Source organism: Schistocerca piceifrons, chromosome 7 (assembly GCF_021461385.2).
Source record: "Schistocerca piceifrons isolate TAMUIC-IGC-003096 chromosome 7, iqSchPice1.1, whole genome shotgun sequence".
In the NCBI taxonomy this organism is placed as follows: Eukaryota; Metazoa; Arthropoda; class Insecta; order Orthoptera; family Acrididae; genus Schistocerca; species Schistocerca piceifrons.
The window spans coordinates 368,552,380-368,572,402 of record NC_060144.1 but is presented as its reverse complement, the minus strand read 5'-3'; the positions used below and the strand labels follow the sequence as shown (position 1 = coordinate 368,572,402).

Genomic DNA, 20,023 nt, shown 5'->3' with positions numbered 1-20,023 from the left:
ATCCTAGCCTTCAGTTTGTCGACGTCAGCAACTAGTATGGCAAAGACTGTCCTTGATATAGCCCCAGAAAAAAAGTCAAGGACCGTAATGTCTGGAGAGTGGGGTGGCCAGGGTGTGGGATCGTTTCTTCCAATCCACCGATCCGGACATTACACCCCTCTCCAGACATTACGCTCCTTGATCTTTTTTTCTGGGGCTATATGAAGGACAGAGTCTTCGTCACACCAGTTGCTGACGTCAATGCACTGAGGGCTAGGATACAAGCTGCTGTGGGTGTTGTGACAGAACACAAGTTATAAAACACCTAGCGGGAACTGGAATACCGCCTTGACATTCTCTGAACTACCAAGGGAGCACACATTGAGGTTTACTAACGTAAGTGGTCTTAAAACAAATAAGTTTAACCTATGTAATAGCATCAAATGTAAATTATCATGTCAAGCGGTTATTCTGTAATAAATTGTTATAATCAGGGCAAGACTTCATGCTCACCCTGTATTTTTACTTGGTGACATTTGCCTTTATTGAGCATACCTACTGATTTCAGAACAGCAGTTGTCCCAAGGTATACAACAACATGCAGAGCCCAGGTGGCTGATCAGCACTAAGTTTCAAGAGGATATCTATTCCTTCAAAGTAATCAGCATGTGAACTGCCTTTTTGGGATGTTTGTTGTCAACATATTAATTGGCGTTTCATGACATCTCGTCTTTCAAATACAGTCATTTCAGCACTTCAGATGTGCTGTTTGATTCTTTCCAGACATAACTGTTTACATTGCCCTTGGGTGCAATGTAAGATATTGCTGTAGTAACTGCACTTCATTCATATTAGTCAGCTGCTTACCTTCAGGTTCTGATCCGACTGTGGCTGGCTACTTTTATTTGGTTACAAAGCAGTGAATCCAACAAGGTCGCACTCGTAGGGGCTGAAGCCAAAACAGTCAGAATTCGACATTGGCAACTTATCCAGACATAAAACCTGTAGTAACCTGCCTGACTGCTACACATACCATTCACAGTAGTCATAAGTTGGGCCACTATGACAAGCATAGTGCGTGCCAACATTCGTATGGCGTGCCCACAACTAACAGTACGGCCACCATCACCTAGTCTGCCGAGTGCCCGCAGCACTTATTAGGACATGCACAAGGCTGTGGGCCTTCTTTCTTAATGTATTTGAGACTGTAACTGCCTTCACTGGACTTTGTTGTTGTCACTCCATGACTCTACCTACATTTGTTTTCGTTAATGTCACTCCATGTGGATCTCTATTTATGGCCGCATATTTCCTTGTGTATCTAGTTAGAGCTTGAATGTCAAAAAGGATGGGATTACTTTTTTTTTTTTTTTTGTGTTTTGGCATTCTGTCATTTTCTGCCATTCAACTTTTCAATAGAGGCTTTACCCAAGTCCCTTCTGCAACAATAGCCAGCACATACTGCCATGGTGGAACGGTTGTTTACTGTGTTGACCCAGGCTCGGCCACTGTCTGATCACCTGCCACCATTCCCCTCTTATGAGGAATCTGTGGAAGACTTGGATGTGTACAAGAAGCAGCTTCAACATTTCATACCTTCTGAGGGTTGACAAGAAAGTCTGTAAAGTTATTATCTTATTATGGATACCTCCGTCATATGTATAGCTTACTGTGGCAGATAGCTGCTCTGCAGGAATCAGTGTCGCTTTCTTTTAATGATAAGTGTTGTTTGCTGTCCTAAGTGTTCACGTGTGATCGCTGTGTGTGTGTGTTGAATTCTAACAGTATCACAACAGCCACAGCAAATGTAATGCACTTAGGCGGCTGAGGTGCACGGCCTCATTCATAAGTGTTGGTTCATCAATGCTACAACTTATGAATCTTTTATCGATGCAAAGGTCTGTGATGCAATCATTCGTTCGGCCCTGGATTAGAAGGTGCGTCAACGTGCCCTGCACCGTGAGGACACTATGTTGCAAGAGGTTTTGAATGTTTTACAGTTGTTCAAGATTTCCCATGCCGCAGGGTGCCAGTTAGAGTCTAGGAGGGATGGTGTTGTGACAACATGCGGCCCCAGCATATGGAGCCTAGTGTGCTTGGGGAAAAGGTGGTAGCTGCAGTACAGATGAGCCAATTGGGTCAACATACAGTCATGTTGTCAGCAGCAGGAACAGTGAAGACCACATCATTTGTACCCCCCTTGTTTCGATCTGTGCTCCCCCAGAAATCACTGTACTCATCTGTGGACATCAATATTCACACTGTTCGCATCATGTTTGCCACTGTCTGCAGACCAAAACAAATATTTCATAGAAGTGTGGGTGATAAATCAGCTATTAATCCTCCAAGTCAACATTGCGGCCACCATGTCCCTGCTCAACTCACAGGCGTATGCCAGGCTTGGGTCCCTACCACTGGCAAACAGTGATTTTCTGATCCATTCGCCCCAGAGCTAGGTTGTGCAAACAATTTCATGACACACATCACCCTCTGCCCACCCTAACTTTTTTTGTGTGCATCCGTTTCCATTAGCTTTATGTGACCAGGTCAAGATGGAGCTGGATCGCTTAATGTCATTGGGCATGATTGAACTAATTTCTTGAAATGAGTGGGCTATGCCCTTAGTGATCATAAAGAAGCCGTCTGGTCAGCTTCAGTTGAGTGGTGGTTTCAGGGTAACTAATAATGCACAGATATTTACTTTCTATGTTGCCCAGAGTAATTGTCCACAAAGTTAGCGGGGGTTAATTCTTTTTGAAAATCGACTTGGTTAAAGCCTATCATCAGATTCTGTTGGATGAGACATCGAAACAGCTGCTCACAGCTACTGCTTTTTCTGGCCTCTTATCAGTATCAATGGCCAATGTTCAGGGTCGCTAGTGGCCTCCCGTCTTCCAACATTTCTTGAACAGGTCATGGTGGTTGTCTCTCTTTACATAAACTATCTTGATGATATTTGCCATGGTGCACACTCCTTAAAGCACCACAGCTGACCATCTGCGAGCTGCAACATTTAAACTCCTGCAACTTCGCACTATCGACAGCTAACCTTCAGACCACAACAAGAAGTCAGCTGGTCACGAAATTTCCCAGCAGGGCTTGTGCCTCATGGAATAATATTTTGTCACCTTTAAGGCTTTGTCCTGCCTGTCTTAATCTATGTGAACTTCAGGTGTTCCTCAGCAAAGTAGTGTACTATAACAAATTTATTACCAGAGTGGTTACTGTCGCCCATCCCTTGCATCTGTTGCTTTGGAAACATGCTCCTTTTGTTTGGTTTGCAGCATGTGAGCTTGCTTTTGTGCAACTGAAGGATAGTCTTTGCTCTGTGCCATGTCTTGCAACATTTCAACCTTGCAAGCTTCTGGTCCTGGCCACAGACACATCCAAGTACAGGGTGGGGGTGGTCCTGGCCCGTTGCCATTCAGATGGCTCCAAACAATGTATTGTCTTTGTGTCAAAAACACTCAACACGGTTCACCAAAATTATTCTCTGGTGGAAATGAAGCTCTTGCTATTATGTAAGCCTTAAAAAATTTTCACGTGTTCTTGTATGGTGTAAAATTTCATTTTAATACCAACTATAAGCCCTCAGTTTCCCTGTTTAACCTGTCGACATCCTTGCTGGACAAAGCCACTTATCATCTTCAGCATTGGGCTCTGTTCTTGTCCCACTACAATTATGAGATCCATTTTCAACCCACATTGCAAAATGAAAATGCAGATCCTCTGTCCTGGCTCCTCATAGGCCGTTCCTTACCCCTCATTTGATAAGGAGAACCTGTTTTGTTTTCAACTGGATATGGAGGCGAGGCACATGGTAAATGGCTTCCCCGTCATTGGTACTCATGTTGCCTATACTGTGGAAGTGGATCTGGTGCTCCAGTAGGTGGTACGCATGGTACAATATGGGTTGCCCGACCATCCACGGTGCTTGGCTTTGGACCTGCTTTGGAATTTTTATGCGTTGTGCCATCGCCTCTCCCTCTTGATGACTGTATTCTCCTGTCAACAAGAGGGTTCACTCTGTGTATCATGTTTCCATTGGCTCTGCAGCAGGAAGTCCACTGCTTACTACATCAACTTCACGGGGGGGGTTTCTTTTGCACAAAATTGTTGGCACACTGTCGCGTGTTTTGGCCAGGTATCGATTGGGAGGTAGAACAACTAGTCACAGGCTGCTGCTAGTGTTGGATCAGAAGGCAGCACCATGCATTTTTTCACCTCGGCCAGCACCTACACATCCTTCAAAGAGAGCCCACATTGATTTGGTGGTCCTTTTCTACACACTTTCTGGTTGTTGGCTATTGATGCTCTTTATCATTTTCCTTAAATATTCGTTGCCCCTCTGCAACAGAAGGTGTGACTCTGTAGGGCCTTTCAAAGATATTTTCCATAGAATGCTTCCTTGCACCCTGGTTTCAGATAATGGTCCTCCGATCATTGCAAAGTCTTTCAAAGACTTTGTACACATAATACAATTTGCCATGTCACACTATCTCCTTTCCATTCATAGTTGAATTAAGATATGGAACACCTTGTCTGAATGTTTAATATGCAAATGTGCAAGTATGTAGATGATGTCCCAGCTGTGGAAGCTCTCACTTTTTTTCTTTTTTTAAAAAAAAAACGTCTTACAGGACGATGCCAATTGTGTACAAGCATCCCTTTGAGCTCCTGTAAGGTCATCAGACATGGACATTGCTCAGTGACTTGCTTCACTGGATTCCAGCCGGCATCAACAGCCAGCGTAGTTACCGCCTCTTCGTGGTTCACACCGAAGATCAACTCAGGTCATGCAACCAGAACCTGTTGCATCCCTGCCTTGTTCTTTGTCGGTCCTGGCCACTCCAAGGATCATGCAGGCCTGTGTTCTCCCACAGCCAGGGCTTTGTCAGCACTGATGGCAGGTTTGCTTCCTGTGGTGGTTGCTGGCACCTCCCACTACTCTTGAGCAGGCGCTGTCATCTGCGTGGACGGAAGTTGGTGTCTGTCGCAAGAGCCTCTCCTCTTCAGTCCATGATCATCGCAGCCCATGCTGCCACCACTCCTCATGGATTCCAACATCGAGATAGCTCCCACCCCCACTCGCCAGTCCTGTATATGGGTTGCCACAGGGTCCACAGGAAGTGGGAGTGCCTTCAACTCACTTACTCTCACCTATACCAACCAGTCCACTTGATTTGGGAACTTCTCACGTCTGTGACTGCTGCCCTCCAACACTGCCATAGACATCTCTTCAATCACAGCATTGACAACAGCAATACCTGGTCTTTGTTGCCCCCCACTCCCCCACCCCAAGGAAGAAGGAGAATAGCAACCCACTGGTAACTATTCTCACTGCCCACAGACATAAATTGGGTTACTACGGCAAGTGTAGTGTGTGCTGACATTCATACCGGAAGTGCCATCAGGGGCCACCCAATCACCTGGCCCACACAGTACTACACAAGTTATACATGACGGGTACAGCATCCTTATAAGCACATGCACAGGGGTCTGGGCCCTCAGCTCTTAAATGTATTTGAGATGCTTAACTACCTCCACTGTACTTTTGTTGTGGTCACTCCGTGACTGTACCTCACTGTATTCTTGTTTGTCACTCCATGACCCAATAAATTTGTACCTCTTTTAATTCCATGTGTTTCTGTGTGTTCCTAGTTATAACAATACCAAGGGGTATGCAGCTTGTGGTCAGGCATCCCACACTGACAGTGCAGAGTCTAGTTTACTTGGGGGCTCTAGGTGCCAAATCTGCTGTGGTGATGTTACAGCTCCTCTAGTTCTATTTTTCTAGAGAGGACCTTATACATTAGCTCCCTAGAGCTGCATCTTTATTTGAAAATGATGAGCAGTTACCTTGTAGAAATATTGTACAGTTACTCTACCATGCAACATTGAGTTCTAGAAGTGCTTAAGCACAATCATTTCAGTTTACAGATCTTCAGTGAGATCTCCAGCCTTCTGCATTTCTTGTTTTATTTGATGTAGGCTTAGCCATTTTTTCCAATTAGGTAATTTCTGTGCACTAACATGAATGTCTGTTACTTTGGCTGCATTGTTCTTTTTATTTTCTACATAATGACATATTTTCAGTTTTTGGAATTGTATTGTTTCTCAGGAGTCTCAGCCAATGAGTGATACATCCTTTATAGCTGGAAAGTCTGTAAACAGACCTGTGAAATGTGCATGTAACTTCTTCTTGTATCTAATTGTTTCTTGCTCCCCACTGGTAATTCTAAAATAAATATATAGTATTTATGTTTTCGGGGATCTTTGTTTTCTATAATGTCCCAGAAATCTTACTTGGGTGAGTATAACTTGAGAATGTTGTACAACACCCACAGAAGTAAGATCTGTTCGTTTATTTTTTTCCTCTCTAGTGTGATTCAGATTCACCCCCCCCCCCCCCCCCCCCCCCCCATGAACCATGGACCTTGCCATTGGTGGGGAGGCTTGCGTGCCTCAACGATACAGATAGCCGTACCGTAGGTACAACCACAACGGAGGGGTATCTGTTGAGAGGCCAGACAAACGTGTGGTTCCTGAAGAGGGGCAGCAGCCTTTTCAGTAGTTGCAGGGGCAACAGTCTGGATGATTGACTGATCTGGCCTTGTAACATTAACCAAAACGGCCTTGCTGTGCTGGTACTGCGAACGGCTGAAAGCAAGGGGAAACTACAGCCGTAATTTTTTCCCGAGGACATGCAGCTTTACTGTATGATTAAATGATGATGGCGTCCTCTTGGGTAAAATATTCCGGAGGTAAAATAGTCCCCCATTCGGATCTCCGGGCGGGGACTACTCAAGAGGACGTTGTTATCAGGAGAAAGAAAACTGGCGTTTACGGATCGGAGAGTGGAATGTCAGATCCCTTAATCGGGCAGGTAGGTTAGAAAATTTAAAAAGGGAAATGGATAGGTTAAAGTTAGATATAGTGGGAATTAGTGAAGTTCGGTGGCAGAAGGAACAGGACTTCTGGTCAGGTGAGTACAGGGCTATAAATACAAAATCAAATAGGGGTAATGCAGGAGTAGGTTTAATAATGAATAAAAAAATAGGTGTACGGGTAAGCTACTACAAACAGCATAGTGAACGCATTATTGTGGCCAAGATAGATACGAAGCCCACACCTACTACAGTAGTACAAGTTTATATGCCAACTTGCTCTGCAGATGACGAAGAAATTGATGAAATGTATGATGAGATAAAAGAAATTATTCAGGTAGTGAAGGGAGATGAAAATTTAATAGTCATGGATGACTGGAATTCATCAGTAGGAAAAGGGAGAGAAGGAAACGTAGTAGGTGAATATGGATTGGGGCTAAGAAATGAAAGAGGAAGCCGGCTGGTAGAATTTTGCGCTGAGCATAACTTAATCAGAGCTAATACTTGGTTTAAGAATCATAAAAGAAGGCTGTATACGTGGAAGCCCCCCATGAACCATGGACCTTGCCGTTGGTGGGGAGGCTTGCGTGCCTCAGCGATACAGATAGCCGTACCGTAGGTGCAACCACAACGGAGGGGTATCTGTTGAGAGGCCAGACAAACGTGTGGTTCCTGAAGAGGGGCAGCAGCCTTTTCAGTAGTTGCAAGGGCAACAGTCTGGATGATTGACTGGTCTGGCCTTGTAACAATAACCAAAACGGCCTTGCTGTGCTGGTACTGCGAACGGCTGAAAGCAAGGGGAAACTACAGCCGTAATTTTTCCCGAGGGCATGCAGCTTTACTGTATGATTACATGATGATGGCGTCCTCTTGGGTAAAATATTCCGGAGGTAAAATAGTCCCTCATTCGGATCTCCGGGCGGGGACTACTCAAGAGGATGTCGTTATCAGGAGAAAGAAAACTGGCGTTCTACGGATCGGAGCGTGGAATGTCAGATCCCTTAATCGGGCAGGTAGGTTAGAAAATTTAAAAAGGGAAATGGATAGGTTGAAGTTAGATATAGTGGGAATTAGTGAAGTTCGGTGGCAGGAGGAACAAGACTTCTGGTCAGGTGACTACAGGGTTATAAACACAAAATCAAATAGGGGTAATGCAGGAGTAGGTTTAATAATGAATAGGAAAATAGGAATGCGGGTAAGCTACTACAAACAGCATAGTGAACGCATTATTGTGGCCAAGATAGATACGAAGCCCACACCTACTACAGTAGTAAAAGTTTATATGCCAACTAGCTCTGCATATGACGAAGAAATTGAAGAAATGTATGATGAAATAAAAGAAATTATTCAGATAGTGAAGGGAGACGAAAATTTAATAGTCATGGGTGACTGGAATTCGAGTGTAGGAAAAGGGAGAGAAGGAAACATAGTAGGTGAATATGGATTGGGGGACAGAAATGAAAGAGGAAGCCGCCTTGTAGAATTTTGCACAGAGCACAACATAATCATAACTAACACTTGGTTTAAGAATCATGAAAGAAGGTTGTATACATGGAAGAACCCTGGAGATACTAAAAGGTATCGGATAGATTATATAATGGTAAGACAGAGATTTAGGAACCAGGTTTTAAATTGTAAGACATTTCCAGGGGCAGATGTGGACTCTGACCACAATCTATTGGTTATGACCTGTAGATTAAAACTGAAGAAACTGCAAAAAGGTGGGAATTTAAGGAGATGGGACTTGGATAAACTAAAAGAACCAGAGGTTGTACAGAGATTCAGGGAGAGCATAAGGGAGCAATTGACAGGAATGGGGGAAATAAATACAGTAGAAGAAGAATGGGTAGCTTTGAGGGATGAAGTAGTGAAGGCAGCAGAGGATCAAGTAGGTAAAAAGACGAGGGCTAGTAGAAATCCTTGGGTAACAGAAGAAATACTGAATTTAATTGATGAAAGGAGAAAATATAAAAATGCAGTAAGTGAAACAGGCAAAAAGGAATACAAACGTCTCAAAAATGAGATCGACAGCAAGTGCAAAATGGCTAAGCAGGGATGGCTAGAGGACAAATGTAAGGATGTAGAGGCCTATCTCACTAGGGGTAAGATAGATATCGCCTACAGGAAAATTAAAGAGACCTTTGGAGATAAGAGAACGACTTGTATGAATATCAAGAGCTCAGATGGAAACCCAGTTCTAAGCAAAGAAGGGAAAGCAGAAAGGTGGAAGGAGTATATAGAGGGTCTATACAAGGGCGATGCACTTGAGGACAATATTATGGAAATGGAAGAGGATGTAGATGAAGATGAAATGGGAGATATGATACTGCGTGAAGAGTTTGACAGAGCACTGAAAGACCTGAGTCGAAACAAGGCCCCCGGAGTAGACAGTATTCCATTGGAACTACTGACGGCTGTGGGAGAGCCAGTCCTGACAAAACTCTACCATCTGGTGAGCAAGATGTATGAAACAGGCGAAATACCCTCAGACTTCAAGAAGAATATAATAATTCCAATCCCAAAGAAAGCAGGTGTTGACAGATGTGAAAATTACCGAACTATCAGCTTAATAAGTCACAGCTGCAAAATACTAACACGAATTCTTTACAGACGAATGGAAAAACTAGTAGAAGCCAACCTCGGGGAAGATCAGTTTGGATTCCGTAGAAACACTGGAACACGTGAGGCAATACTGACCTTACGACTTATCTTAGAAGAAAGATTAAGGAAAGGCAAACCTACGTTTCTAGCATTTGTAGACTTAGAGAAAGCTTTTGACAATGTTGACTGGAATACTCTCTTTCAAATTCTAAAGGTGGCAGGGGTAAAATACAGGGAGCGAAAGGCTATTTACAATTTGTACAGAAAGCAGATGGCAGTTATAAGAGTCGAGGGGTATGAAAGGGAAGCAGTGGTTGGGAAGGGAGTGAGACAGGGTTGTAGCCTATCCCCGATGTTATTCAATCTGTATATTGAGCAAGCAATAAAGGAAACAAGAGAAAAATTCGGAGTAGGTATTAAAATCCATGGAGAAGAAATAAAAACTTTGGGGTTCGCCGATGACATTGTTATTCTGTCAGGGACAGCAAAGGACTTGGAAGAGCAGTTGAACGGAATGGACAGTGTCTTGAAAGGAGTGTATAAGATGAACATCAACAAAAGCAAAACAAGGGTAATGGAATGTAGTCGAATTAAGTCGGGTGATGCTGAGGGAATTAGATTAGGAAATGAGACACTTAAAGTAGTAAAGGAGTTTTGCTATTTGGGGAGCAAAATAACTGATGATGGTCGAAGTAGAGAGGATATAAAATGTAGACTGGCAATGGCAAGGAAATCGTTTCTGAAGAAGAGAAATTTGTTAACATCGAGTATAGATTTAAGTGTCAGGAAGTCGTTTCTGAAAGTATTTGTATGGAGTGTAGCCATGTATGGAAGTGAAACATGGACGATAACTAGTATGGACAAGAAGAGAATAGAAGCTTTTGAAATGTGGTGCTACAGAAAATGCTGAAGATAAGGTGGGTAGATCACGTAACTAATGAGGAGGTATTGAATAGGATTGGGGAGAAGAGGAGTTTGTGGCACAACTTGACTAGAAGAAGGGATCGGTTGGTAGGACATGTTCTGAGGCATCAAGGGATCACCAATTTAGTATTGGAGGGCAGCGTGGAGGGTAAAAATCGTAGAGGGAGACCAAGAGATGAATACACTACGCAGATTCAGAAGGATGTAGGATGCAGTAAGTACTGGGAGATGAAGAACCTTGCACAGGATAGGGTAGCATGGAGAGCTGCATCAAACCAGTCTCAGGACTGAAGACCACAACAACAAGTGTGATTCATGTCTGCTTTCATAACTGAGTGGTCAAAATGTCTGACTGCCGTGTGGAGGACCCATGTTCAATGCCCAATTCTGCCAAAGGTTTTTCCTTGGTGGGAGGATTGGAATGAGTCACACTGAGTTTTGAGAGGCCAGCTGAGGAGCTGCTCAAATGAGAAATAGTGGCTCCAAGGTGTAGAAAGTGCCAATGGGCTTGACACAATGGTAACAGGTTCCCGTCAGATCACCGAAGTTAAGTGCTGTCGGGTTGGGCTAACACTTGGATGGGTGACCACCTGAACTGCTGAGTTCTGTGAGCAAGTGAGGTGCACTCAGCCCTTGTGAGGCAAACTGAAGAGCTACTTGATTGAGAAGTAATATCTCCAGTCTCGTAAACTGACATACCACTGGGAGAGCAGTGTGCTGACCACATACCCCTCCATATCCGCCTGTGGGCTGAGGAGGACATGGCTGCCAGTTGGTACTATTGGGCCTTCATAGCCTGTTTGGGTGGAGTTTAGGTCTTTCTACACTTTCTTTTTTTTTTTTTTTTTTTTTTTAAGTAACAACAGCCAGGATGAAGGTGTGCTGGCCTCATGCCCCTCCCAACCACATCCAAATGACACCACATGGCAGAGGACAACAAGGTGGTCAGTCAACATAATGTAGACTTATGGCCTTAAAGACAGATTTAGTTAATGTGTTTTATGATGAATTTTCCCAGGCTATCGACTAGAGTGCTGGCCACTCATTGTCTCTCACTAACAGTTCCAGCCAAAGAGAACTCTTTCCGGGGTGCTTCTTTGTTAGTCTTCTAGTTTTTACCACCTAGAACCAACCAGTATGTAGGGATTAGATGTCCACTGCAGCACATTACTGTCGTATGATTGGGGGTCATAATTTATCTGCAGGACATCATTTGTGACCGATTGTACCACAGCCATTCAGAATAGCTTCCAACTTGAAATGAAGGATATATTAATGAGGCTGACTACTATAGATCTGCTGTCTTTTGTTAAATAGGTTGTTTTTGGGAGCACATTACTCTTCACCATGCTCAGTGTTCTTGGAAAGGGGATAATGCAAACAGTTAACACTTTGGGAGTGGTGTAATTAACACTTTGGGAGTGGTGTAAATCGGTGTCCAAGATGTCTGCTTCTTCCAGCTTCCTTGACCTCTCATTATTATTCAGTGACTTTTATTATTGTCTATTCATTGTAATGACATGTTTTGTAATAGTATGACAACATTACAGTGAGCCTATGGAATAAAATAAAAATAAGTAATAAAGTGTCAAGTAACCTGCTGCAGTCCTGTGGTAACATCAATAGACAGTTTCTTTGTATGAGTTTCTTTCTAAGAATAGCTGACTAAACATCAGTAATTTTCTTCCAGAATGTGTTTTATGTTAGACCCCTTTTTATGTGTTGCTTATGTTCATCATTTTAACGTACATAAATTATTTGTAAAACCACACTCACTTTCATGTTCCATGAAGTAATAGACTTAAGGTTAACTATTGAAATAGAGTGAATATGTATAGTATCATTCATATTAATATCTTTTTCTGCTAATACTGAAACATATTTATAGTTTTTCAGAGTGTTTAAAAGCAAATGAAATATGAAATACTGAATAGGCTACTCTAGAACAGAAAAAGTATAACTGTTAGTTTTTTGTTGTTGTAAATGCTGTTGATAATGAGTAGATTATATCCAGAATACATTTTTTTCCCTGTCCAATGCAGCTGAACACCAATAACTGAATCATCAAGACTTAGTGCCCATTTGTATAGCCATCATGGCTAGTGGTGGTGCTCCAGGTAACGAAAATGATGAAAATTCACCCCTGGAAAACAGTACGACATTGGAGGATGATGATGGTGCTGCAGCAAGTAGCAGCACAAGACAGCGGTATGACAGTGAAGGCAATGCAAGTGACAGTTCAAGCAGCAGCAGCAAGAGGTATAGTCTTTTATCTTCTGCAGAAAATAAATTTCTGTTTTAGTGTTTGGGCTCTTGTACGACTTACATGGCATTTAAATCAAATAAAATGCACAAAGCATGTCACAAACTTGTCTTAAATCTTCTAATAATGGCACATTTTATGCCTTTTGTGGATTATGTTAGTTGCCTAATTATTGATTTGGCATGGTGAGATTTCTGGGATATGGAAAAAACTAAAGGATGTACAATCTTTCATGTAAAATTTGGCTACCCTGAGACTAAATTGAAGCCATTTGCTTAAGGTGCCAATAAAACTGGCCACCGCTCAGAAATCAAGTCGAGTCATCTACATGATCTGGCAACACTCTCTTGCTCTAGTGGTAAATGTTGCGAAATTTAGATACAAGGAAGCAAGTTCAAGTAAATTCCTTCCTTTATTTTTTCAAACAACATTTTTTGCGTCTGTTGTAAGTATCTTTGTGATTAATTTGTACATGATCCCCTGTTTCCAAACTGTATCATAGGCTGCTGTTAGGTCTATGAATGCTGCAGCTACTTTATGTTTCTTCTGGAACCCCGCCTCTATATATGTTGCCAGTGATAGGACTTGATCTGTACAGCAGCGATATGGACGGAATCCTGCTTGTTCGATAGGGATTTTTTTGAGTATAGTCTGGCGTATTCTGTTGAGGAGCAGTGCCGTCCCCTGCAAGAAGATAACCACCCTCATTGATGATAGGTTGTCAAATAGAACCTTCCAAGTAATAATGGGGAATGAGAGAAGTAAACAGATGAAACTCAATAATGGACTCCCACAAGGCTCTGTCCTTGCGCCCCTTCTTTTCAGCCTTTACATCGCTGACATGCCTGCAACCAGATCGCGCAAATTTGGTTATGCTGACGACTGGGCTCAGCCCACAGAAATATAGAAACTGCCGAAGATATCCTTATGAGTGACCTAGGGATTCTCAGCGAATACTTTAGAAAATGGAGGCTACAACCTAGTGCTACAAAGATGGAAGTATCTGCCTTCCATTTGAACAACAAAATGGCCAACAGAGAACTACAAGTCTATCTAGACGGGAAATTACTAAATCACAACAAACACCCAAAGTACCTTGGGGTTACCCTAGATAGGACACTAACATTCAAAGAACACCTGACGAAAACTGCAGCGAAACTTAAAACACGCAACAACATCTTGCAGAAGCTCTGTGGCACCACTTGGGGCTCCACAGCATCTACCTTAAGAACATCCGCACTTGGCTTGGTGTATCCAGTGGCAGAATACTGTGCCCCAGTGTGGCTCAACAGCAAACACACACACATGGTAGATAGCCAACTTACAACTTAATGCAACAATGCGTATTATATCAGGCACAATCAGGCCAACTCCTACAGTGTGGCTGCTCGTTCTCAGTAACATAGACCCTCCTAACCTGCGCCGTGAACACGCTCTGGTTAGAGAATTTCAAAAAATCATGACCAACCCTCAATTACAAATCCATGAAGATAGTCACGACATCCAAGGAAACCGACTCCGGTCTAGGCATCCTCCACTAAAGACTGCACAGGCTCTGCACCAAACCAACTTTAAAATAAATGATCGATGGAAAGAGGAATGGGAGAGCAGAACAGCAGTAAACTGCCACAGCATGCCATGCATCTTTAGTAAACCAAAAGGATTTGATTGCCCTCGCAAAGTTTGGTCAACTCTTAATCGCATCAGAACCAACTGTGGGAGATGCGCCGACTCCTTACACAGATGGGGTAAACTTCCTTCGGCCGCTTGCGACTGTGGCACTGAGAGACAGACGGTCAAACACATCGTGCAGGAATGCCCACTAAGGGCATACGAGGGTGACCCACAGGCTTTCCTAATGGCGACCCAAGAGGCAATCGACTATTTATTATCTAAGCCGGACATCTGCTTCTGATTGCTCTTCTGTGAGTGTAAATTTACAATTGGCGGTGTCCTTATATACAAACTGTTATTTCTTGCTCTGTTTATACATATGTGATTTTTTTTTTTTTTTTTTCTTTTTTTTTTTTTTTTTTTTTTTTTTGAATCGTGTTGTTTCTGTAATTTCTACTGTGATGTTATGAGCCATACGCTAAATAAATAAATCTTTGTGATGGGAGCTCAAAGGTAATTTGGTTCACTTTCTAACCTACTATTAATGGGAACACCTTTTAGGAACATCTATGTGAAGGAGTCTGCTAAGGAGGTTGTGGTTGTGTGAAGATCAGAACAGTTTACTCTCTAAAGTTTCCTTGCCATACAATGGCCACCAAGCACTGACCACCAGCCATCTGCAACCAGCTGCATGACACCAGTCAATGTCTGTCACCCAGAAAATGCCACAAAAACATTTCCCACACTATAACATTCCCTCCTCTGGCCTGGACCGTTCCATTTATTGTTGCACGGTATATGCTTTCAGATGTTTTACTCCATACAAACAAGTGGCCGTCTGTCTGATTGAGCATGAAATGTGATTTGTTTGAAAAGGCCACCTGTTGTCTCTCAGTTGACATCCAGTTGTGGTATTGGCATAGCAATTCCAGCCTTTATCATGATGAACAGCAATCATCATGGGTGCATGAACAAGGTGCTTGCTGTGGAGGCCCGTAATAGCAATGATTGCTGAACGGTTGTTGAAGAACCATTGTTCTTAGCTGCCTTGATTCATCTGGGCAATCAGTTGTTCAACAGTTGCACATCTATTTGCCTGTACACATCTCTGTAGCCATTGTTAACTTCTGTCATCTATGGCTTGTGGCCTGCAGCAGTTGCCTTGGGGCTGGTTTTGGATAGCATCATTTTGCTGTGGAGGGTATACTATAACTACAGTGCCACACAAACAGTTTACAAACTTAGCCAGTATGGAAATGCGTCCACCCTTGGTTCGAAAGCCAATAATCATGCCCTTATGGGCATCAGATAAATTGTTCTATTTCCACATTATGACAATTACTGCACTGTTTTCTGCATCTCCCTGACGACAAACTTTATATACTGTTCACTTCTAGTGCTGCCATATGCCATCTGTGAGTGGTTATTGCATGTTGATGTCAAACATAGTGGGTAGTCACATTAATGTGTTTGGACCATGTATTTGGCTTTGCATTCTTGAGTCTTAAGAATTTTGTTTAAGCATTAGAGTTGAAAGTACAAAAAGTTCTAAGATTTGTAACATACTCTATTATTCGCTTTGGGTTTAATAGAGGACTGAAGGCAACGGTAACAGCTCAAAACATTTGTACAGTTTTTGGTTCAGTGCTGTAGGATAAATGACATCAGAAAAAGAATTTTCTTGTTCCGAGGAAGATCATTCTGAATTGAGTGCTTTTAAATTTTCAGAAGTCTCGATGATTAATATACTGTATGTGATGAACTGCAATCATTAGCCTTCATGTAACTTTTTCATTCCATAGGCAAGGCTCAAAAGTCAGGTTAGGGGTACTGCATGCATCAGTTCAAAGCTGCAAAATTCATAGGGGTGAACATTACTGCATTTTTGCTTGAATGTCATCATTTGCTTAAGGAGAATTCCTATGCAATACTGTTACTGGTGCCAAGTTATGATGACTTTATGTTTACTTCTTAAGCAGAAACTAATTGTTGCACCCAATCAAAAGATCAAGGCCTCTGCTCCAGGTTTTATACCAGTCAGGTTCCTTTTAGAGTAAGCTGATACAATAGCTCCATACTTAGCAATTGTATATAACTGCTTGCTCTTGGAAAGATCTGCACCTAAAGACTGAAAAGTTGTCCAAGTCACACCAATATCTGAGAATGAAAATAAGTGTAATCTGCTGAATTACAGACCCATATCATTAACATTGATTTGCAGTAACATTTTATAACAAATACTGTGTTTGAAAATTGTGAATTACCTCGAAGAAAAAGATTTATTGACAAACAGTCAAAATAGATTCAGAAAATTTTGTTCTTGGGCAAGCAAGTAGCTCTTCATTTTTCATGGAGTAATGGGAGTCATATTGATTCCGTATTTTTAGATTTCCAGAAGTACTTCGACACCATCCCTCACAAGGGTCTTATAATCAAATTTGTGTGCCTGTGCAGTATCGCTTCATTGTGTGACTAGATTCATGATTTCCTGTCAGTAAGGTCATAGTTTGTATGAACAGAAGAGAAGTCTTCAAGTAAGACGGAAGTAGTGCCTCGTGTTCCCCAAGGTAGCATTATAGACCCCCTACTGTTCCTGACCTACATAAATAACATAGAGACAATCTGAGCAGCATTATCAGATTGTTTGTAGATGATTCAGTTATTTACTTTCTTGTAAAGTCATCAGATGTTCAAAACCAATTACAATACAAACAGTGTAGGAGGAGACAGATTGATACTTACCATAAGGAAGACGTGTTAAATTTCTGACAGACACAATTAAAAGACTCTTACATAAAGCTTTTGGCCACAGCCTTCATCAGCAAAAGAGAAACACATGCCATTCATACAAACAAGCAAGCACACAATGCATGACCGCCAGGTGCAGCATCTTGGGCTGATGAAGGCTGTGGCTGAAAGCTTTATGTGTATGTCTCTGAATTGTGCCTGTCTGCAAGTTAATGTGTCTTCGTTATAGTATGTAGCAATCTGTCTTTTCCTGCATTGCTGATATTCCTACCTGGAGTTTCCATTGTTAGATTGTGATTTGATTTAGACAAGATACCTGTATGGTGCGAAAAGTGATAATTGATTCGAAATAATGAAAAGTGTGAAGTCTTCTACATTAGTACTAAAAGACGTCTGCTAAATTTCAGTTACATGATAAATCACACAAACTTAAAGACTGTAAAATCAAATAAATTCTTAGGGATTACATTTATGAATAAAAATTGGAACGATGACATAGACAATGTTCTGTGTAAAGCAAACAAAGATTGGGAGTTATTGAGAGAACACTTGAAAAGTGCAACAGGTCTACTAAAGGGACCACTTACACCACACTTGTGCACCATTTTCTGGAGTACTGCTGTGCACTGTGGGACCCAGATGAGAGGTGGCTGACAGAGAACGTCAAAAAAGTTCAAAGAAGGGCAGCTCTTTGTGTATTATTGCAAAGTAGGGGAGAGAGTGCCACAGACATGATACGTGAATTGGGGTAGCAATCTTTAAAGCAATGGCGTTTTTCATTGCAGCAGGATCTTCTCATGAAATTTCCATCACCAACTTGCTCCTCTGATGGTAAAAATATTCTGTTGGTGCCCACTTACATAGTGAAAAATGATTTTAATAAAATAAGAGAAATCAGGGCTCGCACAGAAAGATTTAATTGCTTCTTTTTCTCGTGCACTGTTCAAAAGTGGAATGGTAGAGAAATAGCTTGAAGGTGGTTTGATGAACCCTTTGCCAGGCACTTAATTGTGAATTACAGAGTAATCGTGTTGATGTAGATACCACTTTTCCAGTGAGATTTGAATCTCTGGCTACAGTTACCTTAGCACCTAGTGAGACTCTGATGGAGTAAACATTGTCTCATTCTTGTAGTAGTGCCTAAGGCAGAAAGAGCTAGCTTTCTGACAGAGTAAAAGATGGGAGCAGGGACAGATTCGGAGAGAGAGAGAGATAGAGAATATTGCCATAATAACACTTTTTACTTACAGTGTGGCGATGTTCCCTGCTTTGTTTAATTCTCCGTTTGTTGTCCTCATGTTTCATAGTCTTTTACTTTCACTGTTCACAACCCCCCCCCCCCCCCTAAAAAAAAAAATACATAGTTATATGTGGCCAGTGCACTATTGTTTAACTTTCGATAAACCTTGTTAATAGATTGCAGGCAAACATCCACATACTGCTACAATAGTTTCCTGTTTAACATCTATGAGCAGTAAAAGCATAACCACATAGTTCACATTTCTAGAATATTAAAAAGCGGACATTGTCATTGTTTTTACATACCGCCTATTGGTGTAACACTTACTTCACTGTTAAGTTGATGCATTGTTGTCGTTCTAACCACCACAGGTTCCTTGTCTGAAACTCGGCCGTGAAGTGACTGTCTCGAGACTAAATATTGGGCCCTTATATATCCTCACGATAATAGGTGCTGAAACTACACATTGTTCAAAGTTAAATTTACGGAAATTACAATTAGAACTTAACTCATTAAATTAACTAAATAAATAAAAAAATTGTCTTTATAACAGTTTCTTCCATTCCAAGGGTTGAGCCAAATTATTTGTTTAAATCATGAAATTAACAAATATCGTTAAGCAAACAATATTCTTGACAAAACTGTTAATTACTTTGGAATTAATTAAGAGCCAACTTTGCTAACATGTTTTCAAATAGAGCCAAATAGATCCTTTAAGAATACTATTAGTTGTTCCTCCAAATGTTTAGAATTATTGCAGAATTTATATTTGTTCATAAGTCAACAATAGAACTTAAGTTACGGAACAATCACTGATTTCACCCTATAATAAAAGATACTAACTAGGAATAGTCAAAATAAATTAGAAAATCAATTACATACATAAAACTAAGCACAAAATTAGATCTAGTGTTATATTCTCTAAAACTGAGGGTCAGCCTATCTCTTTCATGAAAATACTGACAATAGTCATATATGTTAATGGTATTTAGTTAAGAACAAAATGAATTTTAAGGAGGCAGAAGGCATAACAAGCAGGGAAGTAAAAGTATCCCAGCTCGCTTCGTCACAACTGGCAGAATGTAATTGTGAGTTAAAAATGCAGAAATCTTGGAATTAAGGGAATGTAAGTGTGACTTATGTATGTATGTATGTATGTATGTATGAGACAGGTGAAATACCCTCAGACTTCAAGAAGAATATAATAATTCCAATCCCAAAGAAAGCAGGTGTTGACAGATGTGAAAATTACCGAACTATCAGTTTAATAAGTCACAGCTGCAAAATACTAACGCGAATTATTTACAGACGAATGGAAAAACTGGTAGAAGCGGACCTCGGGGAAGATCGGTTTGGATTCCGTAGAAATGTTGGAACACGTGAGGCAATACTAACCTTACGACTTATCTTAGAAGAAAGATTAAGAAAAGGCAAACCTACATTTCTAGCATTTGTAGACTTAGAGAAAGCTTTTGACAATGTTGACTGGAATACTCTCTTTCACATTCTAAAGGTGGCAGGGGTAAAATACAGGGAGCGAAAGGCTATTTACAATTTGTACAGAAACCAGATGGCAGTTATAAGAGTCGAGGGGCATGAAAGGGAAGCAGTGGTTGGGAAAGGAGTGAGACAGGGTTGTAGCCTCTCCCCAATGTTATTCAATCTGTATATTGAGAAAGCAGTAAAGGAAACAAAAGAAAAATTCGGAGTAGGTGTTAAAATTCATGGAGAAGAAGTAAAAACTTTGAGGTTCACCGGTGACATTGT

At 41.5% G+C, this 20,023-nt stretch overlaps 1 protein-coding gene across 3 annotated transcripts in view; it reads left to right on the top strand.

The window, feature by feature from the left end:
- Positions 1 to 20,023, top strand: part of LOC124805069 (T-complex protein 11-like protein 1) — a 140,797-nt gene that overhangs the window by 9,375 nt on the left and 111,399 nt on the right. For all 3 annotated transcript variants that reach the window (XM_047265494.1, XM_047265495.1, XM_047265496.1), the window contains one exon: positions 12,434 to 12,650. In XM_047265494.1, coding sequence (XP_047121450.1) covers positions 12,487 to 12,650 — 164 coding nt within the window. In that variant the 5' untranslated portion in view covers positions 12,434 to 12,486. The remainder of the gene's footprint in view (positions 1 to 12,433; positions 12,651 to 20,023) is intronic.